The sequence below is a fragment of the Lacerta agilis genome, chromosome 12 (genome assembly GCF_009819535.1).
Source record: "Lacerta agilis isolate rLacAgi1 chromosome 12, rLacAgi1.pri, whole genome shotgun sequence".
In the NCBI taxonomy this organism is placed as follows: Eukaryota; Metazoa; Chordata; class Lepidosauria; order Squamata; family Lacertidae; genus Lacerta; species Lacerta agilis.
In genome coordinates, this window is record NC_046323.1 from 728,571 (window position 1) to 739,023 (window position 10,453).

General features: G+C 50.3%; 1 protein-coding gene across 2 annotated transcripts; it reads left to right on the forward strand.

Annotated features, from left to right (window-relative positions):
• The first annotated feature begins 298 nt into the window (after positions 1-298).
• LOC117055817 (endosome-associated-trafficking regulator 1-like) lies at positions 299-10,116 on the forward strand. Of its 2 annotated transcripts, XM_033165685.1 has the most exons (7): positions 299-376; positions 1,138-1,301; positions 1,827-2,198; positions 3,540-3,613; positions 4,760-4,871; positions 6,405-6,544; positions 9,563-10,116. In XM_033165685.1, exons 1-7 carry the CDS (start codon positions 301-303, stop codon positions 9,654-9,656), a joined length of 1,032 nt encoding a protein of 343 aa, XP_033021576.1. In that variant the 5' UTR covers positions 299-300; the 3' UTR covers positions 9,657-10,116. The 2 variants fall into 2 exon arrangements, with proteins under 2 accessions (XP_033021576.1, XP_033021577.1); XM_033165686.1 differs by lacking the exon at positions 6,405-6,544.
• Positions 10,117-10,453: the final 337 nt, after the last annotated feature.

Sequence of the window (10,453 nt, forward strand, 5' to 3'; positions counted from 1 at the left end):
AAACTATAGTTCCCATGAACAGCGGGGAGGGGGGTGTTCGTGCTTTACACGCATCCTTGAGAGAAACAGACGAAGTAGTGCCGGAAGTTGTCGCCAGCGTGTGCGACTCTCCCCTTTCTTCGTTCTCCGCCAACGAGAAAGAGAGGGGGGAGGCGCCCTACCGACTTCACGCGCCTCCATTGGCTAGATCCCTCGAAAGGGCGCTAGTGGGCGGGGCCTGCTCGGGCTACCGACCGTGGCCCCGCCCTGCCTTAAAGAGCGCGTGTCCTGGGCGGCGCCGGGTTTCCTTCGCGCGGCTCCATGGCTGGGCACAGCCGCCTTCCCGCCGCGGGCGCAGCTTCCTTCGGCCACCAGCAGCCCTGGACGGGCCCCGCTGGTAGGACTCTGAGCATGTGCAGAATGCCTCCCGCCTTGGGCGGGACTCTTAGGTCCGGAACTTCGGGAGAGTAGAGGGTCAAAAAGCAGAACTAGGAGGGAAGTGCTTCTGAGCGTGTGCAGAGTGCCTCTCTCTCCCTCTTCTTGCTTCCCTTAGAAGCGGCTCAGGAGTAGCTTGCAGGGAGCGCTGCCTCGGCAAGAACAACGAGGATCTTTGTTTTAAATAGCGTTTAAAGGAAAGTGGCAGCCAAGGCTCCTGAGAGAGAGATTGGTTTGAATGAGGATGAAGGCCATGTGACCTCTGTGACGATTCCTTTGTTATTGACTGCTTTTGTGTTCCCAGGGAGTTCAAAGTGGCATCATTTTCATTATTAACTAATTAAATTAGTACAACACCCTTCTTCCAAAACCCCAGGGTGGTTCTCCCCATTGAATCCCCACAACAACAACAACAGCCCTGTGAGGTAGGTGAGGCTCCCCAGGCCATGCCCCTTGGGGACTTCCGCCGAGTCTCTCTCTGCAGGCCCTGGCCTTAAGCTCCAACTGCTAGGCGTCTCTCCTGTTTTTTCCAGGGGGAGCCATAAAAGTCGCCCCTTATCAGAGTCAAGGCAGGTGTGTGTTTGCAGCTGCAAGCAAAATGCGGGTGTGAGCATCCCTGGGGTGGGACTGGACATTCCCCACCCCCCAATCCCAGATTTCCTCCCTTATTCCTTCCCCTGTTTGTAAGGCTGCCTTCTTTCTTTCCTTGGCTTCCTCCTCCAGTTGGATCTTCCATCGCACGGGAGGAGGAAGAAGCCAACCCCTTCTCCTTCAGGGAGTTTGTGCGGAGCAAGAACCAGTATTTGGCAGGCCCCGGCCTGGAGGAAGCAAAGGGGCTGAGCAGCGTTGCCCTGGCCTCCTCAGGGTCAAGCACCAGCAGCCCCAAGGTAAGGCCTGGGGGGCAAAGCAGGCAATGGGGGGGGGCACCAGGATCAAGGGGGCTGAGTCCCCCACCCCACCCCCAAGGAGGAACCTGCCACACCTAACTGCACTCACGGGCCTCCCTCTTTCCTGCGCCATAGGTGGAAAGAGTAGTGACTCCATGCAGAGAGGCCACTGGCAGAGGAAAGCGGGGCCAGGAGGAGAGACCTGCCCCAGGCGCCGTGGGGCTGCGCAGTGAGAGGGGGGCGCTGCTGTTCTGCATGGCTCCTCCTTTCCCCCCTCCCTCTCCAGCAGTGGGAAAGCTGTTCCTGTGCTGCCAACCTCCCCTGCACCCCCTCCGGCTCAGGCAGCGCCCTTACAGTCCCCTCCGGGAGGCAAAGGCAGGGGAGACACACACACACACACACACACACACGGTGTTTGGGAGCTGCAGCGTTGGGTTTCTTTTCCTGAGTGATGGGCTGAATTTTTGAAGTATCCCAAGGCTCTTCGTTAGGCTGAGAACAGATATTCCCCCTTTGACATTTTAGGATTCCTCAAGGTTCTCACTCCTCCTGGACGACAGCCCCTCGTCCCCTGGGTCTTTGGATGTGGCCTTCCACAAGCAGTTTCCCCCGGACCCAATGGCAACTAACTCCTCGCTGGAAGATGAAGACGAGGACAGCGAATGGAGCAGCACCTATCAGCCATCAGCTGTTGAAGAGGCCCACCTGGGCAGGGTGCCCAGCACCTCCTTGGACAGCACCCGTGACTCTTTCTGCTGCGATCCCTCTGACCTGTCTGAGCTCCAGAGGTTTACTCCGTGGAAGCTGGGGGCCAAGGAGGACCAGAGCTTGCCTGTGGATGGAGCTGCCAGGGGGGACCACTTTTACCTGCCTCCTTGCCAGCCGACTTACGAAGAAGTGAGGAGACGGGAATCTGAATTGCAGGCTGCTTGGGTCCACATCTCCTGAATGAGCTGGGAGGCCAGGATTGCTCCCTGGCAAATGGGTGTGCTTTGAGGTTCTCCTGTTGATGCTTCTCAAGTCCCAGGCTGAGCAAGGGAAGGAAGAAAGACCCCCCCCCCCCAAAGTGTGTTCTGTAGCCCTTTTTAACTCCTGCTACCCAATTTATTTTTGCTGCCGCCACTGTTGGAAGCAGTAATGCTTCTGAGCTCTTGCTCCAGTGCTGTTTTCGGGCTTCCCGTTGGGGCATCTTGATTGGCCACTGTGAGGACAGGAGGCGGAACCAGATGGGCTCCCATTGGGCCAATCCAGCTCAGCTCTCTATATAAACGTTTAGTGCAGGCATAGGCAAACTCGGCCCTCCAGATGTTTTGGGACTACAACTCCCATCACCCCTAGCTAACAGGACCAGTGGTCAGGGATGAGCTTGCCTATGCCTAGTTTAGTGGGATAGCGGGAGCCTCCCTGCCCAGGGGCTGTCTACCCTGGAATGCCAGCTGGTGGGAGCACAGCTGAAGAGTTGCTGTTGCAGTCAGGCCCCGCTTTGGGCTTCCCGTTGGGGCCTCTGTGTAGGCTGGACCGTGGGGCCCCCAGGGGCCTGTGTTCACCTCAGGCTTTTTGGGAGGAGCAGTATCTCCCTCCCCCCCCCCCCGGTTATTTTTAAATTTTATTTATATGCCTCTTGAATATAACAAAACCTATGAGTAGCTCACAATAAACATTGAAATTGTTAACAAGACTGTTGGAAACTAGTATTTAAAAACATTAGAAGGTTATTATAATTAATAACCTTATAATAATAATTAACAGCAAGAGTTGTTCCACTCCCTTTTGAAACCCGCCCCAGGGACTGTTCAAAGGCCACTTGGAGGCCCAGTACTAGTGTGGATCCCAGCCAGGAATCTGGTTGTGGAGAGGTGGGGTTTTGGTGTCGTAAAGTAGGCTTGTCATACGTCAGGAAAATTCCTGATATGTCTTGGTTCGCTATTTCGTTTGAAATATGGCTACCCTAAAGACACCTTCAACATCCTGACTTTCATACTGGCCCTCTGAACTGCATGAACTCTGGAATCTTCCTCAGTTCCTTTTTTCTCCTAGTAATTCAAAATCCCTTTAATTTTGCAGACAGAACAAACAGAGTCAAACCTGGGTCCTTGATAATTTTTTTTGGATATTCATGTTTTTCTTTATCCCAAAATACACATAGTCTTAATCCAGTTTCATCCAAACAAGTTTGCTACTGATATATGTGGCAAACATTTGTTCAATTAGGTATTTCTTTTGCTCTTTCTTTTGCAGTTAAAAGAAGACAATTCCAAGTTGAGGAGTAAGATCAGCCATCTTCTAGCAGTTTCTGAGAGTCAGGCAGAGAGGTACACATACTGTGTTTCTTGCAAAAAAAAACCTCCTCCAACATAGCTAAATAACAAGCCTTTTTTAAAAAAACAAAACAAAACACAAAACCAAACCAAACCTCTAAAAGTATTTTTGTTATGACTTCAACAGTGAATCAATCACTTGGATTCATTGATTAAGAATGCCTTGTAAGTCATCTTAAAATGTGTTCCCAATCAATTGAGCAGCACACATTGTATTATTTTTAATTGTTGTTGTTGTTGTTTAGTTGTGTCCGACTCTTTGTGACCCCATGGACCACAGAATGCCAGGCACTCCTGTCTTCCACAGCCTCCTGCGATTTCGCATAATCATGATTTGTTGTTGTTATTTAGTCATTTAGTTGTGTCCGGCTCTTCGTGACCCCATGGACCAGAGCACGCCAGGCACGCCTGTTTTCCACTGCCTCCCGCAGTTTGGTCAGACTCATGTTGGTAGCTTCGAGAACACTGTCCAACCATATCGTCCTCTGTCGTCCCCTTCTCCTTGTGCCCTCCATCTTTCCCAACATCAGGGTCTTTTCCAGGGAGTCTTCTCTTCTCATGAGGTGGCCAAAGTATTGGAGCCTCAGCTTCAGGATCTGTCCTTCCCGTGAGCACTCAGGGCTGATTTCCTTCAGAATGGATAGGTTTGATCTTCTTGCAGTCCATGGGACTCTCAAGAGTCTCCTCCAGCACCATAATTCAAAAGCATCAGTTCTTCGGCGATCAGCCTTCTTTATGGTCCAGCTCTCACTTCCATACATCACTACTGGGAAAACCATAGCAGGCGTCTTCTAATTTCGTGACTGCTGTCACCATCTGCAGTGATCATGGAACCCAAGGCAGCAAATCTGTTTAATAGTTTCAATTTGTTAATTTGTTTTAAATAGTTTTAATTTGATTTTGAATGAAGGTGCAATAAATTGTTACTGTTTTGAACTTTTTTGTGCTATTATGTTCCTTAGTGCACTGTGCAAACCACTATTCTGAATGATCCTCTATATAGGGTAGGGGGCACCAAGGGGGGAGGAATATATGGAACCAAGGAGGTGGTGTCCCCCAAAAGTTTGGGAACTGCTGAGCTAGGGAGCCACCCCACAAAGGTAATGCTTGATTCCTTGTTGTTGCCCTTTTGTAAACTAGAATCAAGCAGCTGGAAAGGACCCTGGAGGAGAGTCGGCAGAAAGAGGAGAAGGAGACCCGGGACTTGGAGGCGATGGTGCAGCAGGTGGAGGAGAACCTTAAGCTGATGGCGGTGAGTCTGGCCTGCCAGGGGACGAACACCGTGGCACTCTCAGCCCTGGGACGGCTCTGTAATGGGCACTGCCCTGGAGTTCTCTTCTTTCCTGTGTCTCGACTGCTGAATAATACATCTGGTTTGTAGGTGGCAGTGGTCTCTGTTACCCTCAATTTGTTTCCAAGATCTCAGGTGGAAGCAGATCTCTCTATGCTCCCCCTCGCTCGACCCATCTCTTGGTGGTGGGGCAATGGGCAGCTCCTCCCAGCAGCTCATGGAGAGGCTGCCGGCCCCAAAGACCCTCCACAGGCCACCCCCAGATCAGCTTTACTTCCTGCCCCCTTGAGGGCTTCTGCCAGCCTGGACTGCGTCCTTGAGAGAAGGCTGCCTTCTGAGGGCATGTAGAAAGATTACAACTGCACAAAAGTTAAACTATCTCAGCTGCTCCATGCACTCGTTCCTCTGGCCCTGCATGTGGCCCCAGGAAGGCTGTGCAGAACGGGAATGTGATCCATCTGTAATGGAAGCTGACTCATAAGAGTGAGCAGGGGGGGGGGGATTCTGCTCCTAGACTGGTGGGAAACCTCTGGTGACTTCTGTTTCAGTGTATCTGAAGAAGTGTGCATGCACACGAAAGCTTATACCAAGAACAAACTTAGTTGGTCCCTAAGGTGCTACTGGAAGGAATTTTTTATTTTTTATTTTGTTTCGACTTGTGTTTCTGAGCACCTGCTGAGGCAAAGCTGAGGAGGATGGAGAGTTAAACTGGGGAACTCTCTCCCGCAAGAGGCCATGAGGGTCACCAAGCTGGAGGGCTCCAAAAGAGGATTAGACAAATTCACGCAGGAGGGGAGGACTAAGATGGCTCCTAGCCTGGGTGACTTTGCTCTGCCTCCCCAGCCAGAGGCAGCTTCTGAATCCCAGTTGCTGGAAAGGGCGAGAGGGGAAAGTTTGCTCTTGCCCTCGGATCCTGCCTGCAGGTTTCCTGTGAGAGCAGGATGTGGAACTCGATGGGCCCCTGGCCTGACCTAGCACCCAGGCTCTTCTTCTTTTCCGTTCATGAGGCTAAGGAGACGTTGCAGGTTGAAGGCGAGACACGGCTGAACTCCCCACACTCCTTTGCCAGGAAACCTGCCCAGACCACGTGTTGTGTGTGTGGCTAGCTACACACCATAAATTTAAAGCACCTGAGTTCTCCCAAAGAATCCTGGGAAATGTAGTTTAAGGGTGCTGGGGGTTATAGTTCTTTGGGGTTAACTACAGTTCCCAGGATGCTTTGGGGGAAGCCAAGTGCTTTAAATACATGTTGTGTACAAACTGCTCTGGGAGCCTTTTTTGGCAGAAAAAGCAGGGTGAAAAATGCTTTTAAAAAATAAATAAACCTGCTTAGCAGACTTGCACTGTTTGCAATAACGTTCTCAACTAATCTTGCTTGCTGGCATCTGCAGGATCCTTTGCCCTAGCTCCTCTGTGCTTTTTATCCACATGTTTCTGTAGCTGGGGGTGGTGAGCCACTGACGTATCCCCCCCTTCCTGTTTTTTACCTTAAAGGTTCAGGTGGAGAACTACAAGTTAGAAAATGAAGCCTTGAAATCTAGCCACTCAGCTAACCTGGCCATAGTGCAGCACAATGCCAAGGCTGCCTTGCAGAATCTCCTCACCGTCATCACAAAGTCCCAACCATCCATCAGGTACATTTCAACATCAGGCACCCGTAAATTAAAATCTACATGAACCCCAGTCAGCTTGCAACTCAACGAGAGATGGATGAACCGTCTTGGTGTGATGTAAACAAATGAGTTAAATGATGCAGTGCAGGCCTTGAGTTAGCACATCTCTCTCTCTCTCTCTCTCTCTCTCTCTCTCTCACACACACACACACACACACACACTGGTCTGGATGCTCTGACATAAGGTGCCAGGTGCACTGGGTTACCATAGCAACAACAGCGGTCAATGGTATGACTTGCAAAGACATTCACCCTCTCATTGTTTCGGGAATGAGAAGACAAGGATAACAGTCTCTAGGGCATTGCTTCTGTCTTTTCCTTCCTGTCTTCTGTCCTGTCCTGTTTGACTGAGTCTGAGAGGATGGGTTTTACTCAGTAGCATTAGCTAGCATAAAGGTAAAGGGACCCCTGACCGTTGCGAACGACCCTCGCTTCACTGGCCGAGGGAGCCGGTGTACAGCTTCTGGGTCATGTGGCCAGCATGACTAAGCCACTTCTGGCGAAACCAGAGCAGTGCACGAAAATGCCGTTTACCTTCCCGCCGGAGCGGTACCTATTTATCTACTTGCACTTTGACGAGCTTTCGAACTGCTAGGTGGGCAGGAGCTGGGACCAAGCAACGGGAGCTCACCCCGTCGCAGGGATTCAAACCGCCGACCTTCTGATCGGGAAGCCATAGGCTCTGTGGTTTAACCCACAGCACCACCCGCATCCCTTAGCTAGCATAGAATTGGAAGGGACCCTGAGGATCATCTAGTCCAACCCTCTGCGATGCAGGAATATGCAGCTGTCCCATGCAGGGATGGAACCTGCAACTTTGGCATTATCAGCACCATTTGTTAGCAGATCTCTCTGTCCACATGTATCTTTAATTCAGAGACTCAAAGAACTGTATATAGTACCATATTGGACCGAATATAAGCCGCACCCACAAATAAGCTGCACCTTTAAAATTTAAGGGGGGGAAGGGGAAAAGACTACCAGAATATAAGGCACTCCCTTAAAATTGGGCTACAGGCTGAAAATTGCTGCGGTTGGTAGAATTGTAACTGAGCCTTTGATCTTGCAAGCCCGCAAAAGTTACCATACAGTCACTAAAATATTCAATTGCTACAATTCCGCAGGCACTCACACCCGTAAATGGCAAATGTAGAATAAAATCCTACGGGTTAATTGCACAACAGTCTCAAGCTTGCAAATCGGCAATAAAAAAAATTGTTCCATTATAACGTATGTCTCTTTCAGCAGCGATATTGTAAAAGCCAATTTTTGTAAGGTCACGAATTTAGGCCACACTTTAACTTTTCACAGTCAGAATTGGGGGGGGGTGGCGGCTTATATTCAGGCCAGTACGGTAGTCGGTAGTGTTTAGATTCGACTTGTGTGTGGAGACAAGAAACTCTTGGTTCCTCTGAACTGTGTGGGGGAGGAGTTTTCCCATTAGCTGAGGCTCTGGAAGAAGCTGTTCCGCCAGGAGCAGGACATCTCTGAAGACTGCAGGGTCTCCACAAACTGCTGATCAGTGCACAGCGTGGGGTGTGTCTTCCACAAGCCCCCAACAAGCTGTCCTTCCTTTAAGACCCTGAAACTTCAAAGCAGCAGCCATGTGTTAAAAAGTGGAACAGAATAGGAACTTAGGAAGCTGCCTTCTACAGAGTCAGACCCATTGGTCCATCTAACTTAGTACTGTCTACACTGACTGGCAGCAACTCTAAAGGGTTTTAGGCAGGGAGTCTCCCGCAGATTCCATTGGAATCTAAGAAGTCCTAACCTTCTGCATGTGGAGCAGGTCTTCTGCCACGGAGCTACAACCCTTCCCCTGAAAATGAAGCATGGTTTCAGTCCTCGGCCCTTGCCATCAATACAATGGCACAGTCTTGCCCAAGTTACAAACTTGGGAAGGGCTGTAACTCATTGGGAAGAGGGCTAGTTTTGCAGGCAGGCACTCCCAAGTTCTGCCTCTGGCATTTTCCACCTCCTCTCTAAAATCCTGCAGAGCCACGGATGTTCAGTGTGGACAAGTCTGAGTTGGGTGGAAGCAGAAGGAGACCAGCATTTTAAGTCCCATTTGTGTCACTGGGGGAGTATTGTGTTTTTTTAATGATCTGTCTGCAACCGGTATGGCATCCCAAAGCGTCCTAAGTACTTGCCCAGCTTTGAGGAGGAGGCAGGAGGGCCCTGGGACCCTGACAGAGTCCCCCCCCCCTTCCCAAAGCCCTGCACTTCCCTTACCATTCAAATGGGAGTTACCTGTATCTGTAATCGAAAGAGATGGAAGTAATAGCTTGGGCTTCTCTTGAATTGTGTGCTAGGAATGCAGCTCAATCTCTGCTCCACTTTATCCAGGTTCCCAAAAGTTCACTCGGATGTCCATGTCTGCGTAGGCCAGCTTCTATTCTGTGCCAAATGCTTTCATTGCCTCCTTGAAAACCTGCCAAGGGGATAAGGGAGTTGCCAGTAAGCCCACTTATTGCTGTGCCAGGTTCCATACATCTACAAAGCCCTGAACAACTTAAGTCCAGGGTGCCTCAGGGAGCCCCTGAACATCCCAGACCCTTTTACCCCAGCTTGATCACCAAGATCGTCTGCAGGGGGGCTGTTGGGCGTCCCCTTAGTTGGTGAGGTTCATTTGACAACAAGAAGAAACTGAGCCTTTACTGTCATTGGTCCAGTCCTGTGGTACTCTCTGCCACTGGAGATTCAGCAAGCGCCTTCTATGCCAACTTTTAAATGCCTGCTGAAAACATTTTTGTTCTGCTAGGCCTCCATGGACAATTTAGAATGCATCCTTCCACAATGGTTTTTGTGGTTTTTATTGTATGGTTTTATGTTTTTATTGCTGTAAACTGCTTTAATATGTATCTTTATGACACAGTGGTCATACAAATATTTTTTATAAATAAGGAAATCCTGGCCTAAGCAGTCACTCTCACTCTCATTACCCCCTTTCTTTCTAACAACCTCCTGCTTTCATTCCAGGCAGCTGCTCTCTGGCGCGAAAGAGCTGCAGATGGTGGCTGAACTGCTGAAGTCACTGGACAAAATCTCCGAGATACCACAAGGGTCTTTCTAATAATTGTGGAACAGGACCTAAGGACTTAAGCAAAGGCTTAATTGGGAATTGGAGTTTGAAGGGGGAGGGGTGGAAGAAGCCTTTTTCCTGCCCAGGGGCTGCAGGACCTTGTGAAGGATCACCATCAGTGGTCAGTTCTGGATGGGGGCAGGCAAAGCCACCTGTGCGCCCCCACACCTCCAGGTGCTTTTGATGCTGAGACACATCTTCTTCCTCACTGGTCTCTGCCATCACTCTCCAGCTCCTCACTGGGTGCACCTCCTGGCTTCTCTCTCATACCTTTGCATCTGCTTTGCTTGTCTCAGCCACCCAGGGCTGAATTGCTCTTGCCCCCCCCTGCCCCCCCATGGGCTTCTCTTGCGACTGCAGTCTGCTTGCCTTTATCACTGAATGCACCATTATGTGTTGCTGGCTTCTAGTTAGAGATGACTGCTCAGTAAAGACCCAGCATGAAAACACTAAAACCTTTTAGAAATTCTGTACAGGCGACTCCCTGTTTACACAGGAGTAACATTCTGGTCCCCTGTGTGCATAAGTGAAATGTGCAGAAATGGGGGGCATCCTGCTGCGTCTTCAGCTTGCGAGGAGTTCTTTCCCAAACCCTAAAGAGGATGCCCTCTGGGCTCCAGGAGTCTCTTTGTGGGCTGGAGGTGCAGTGGGGTTTTGTAGAGACTCCTCAGGTCTCCCCCCCCCCAATATGGGTTTTTGGTGTTGCGCAAATGCACAGTTGTGCATGAATTGAACACACTTAAAGGGGGGGGAGATTCCTGTATTATAAAAATCACAGCTTGCAGCAT

What these genes read in the sequence shown, in the direction of transcription:
- LOC117055817 (XM_033165685.1), top strand. Translation starts at nt 301, where the DNA reads ATGGCTGGGCACAGCCGCCTTCCCGCCGCGGGCGCAGCTTCCTTCGGC. An exon ending in GCCCTGGACGGGCCCCGCTG is followed by an intron (nt 377 to 1,137) that starts GTAGGACTCTGA and finishes TTCCTCCTCCAG; the next exon opens with TTGGATCTTCCATCGCACGG. An exon ending in TCTGAGAGTCAGGCAGAGAG is followed by an intron (nt 3,614 to 4,759) that starts GTACACATACTG and finishes TTTGTAAACTAG; the next exon opens with AATCAAGCAGCTGGAAAGGA.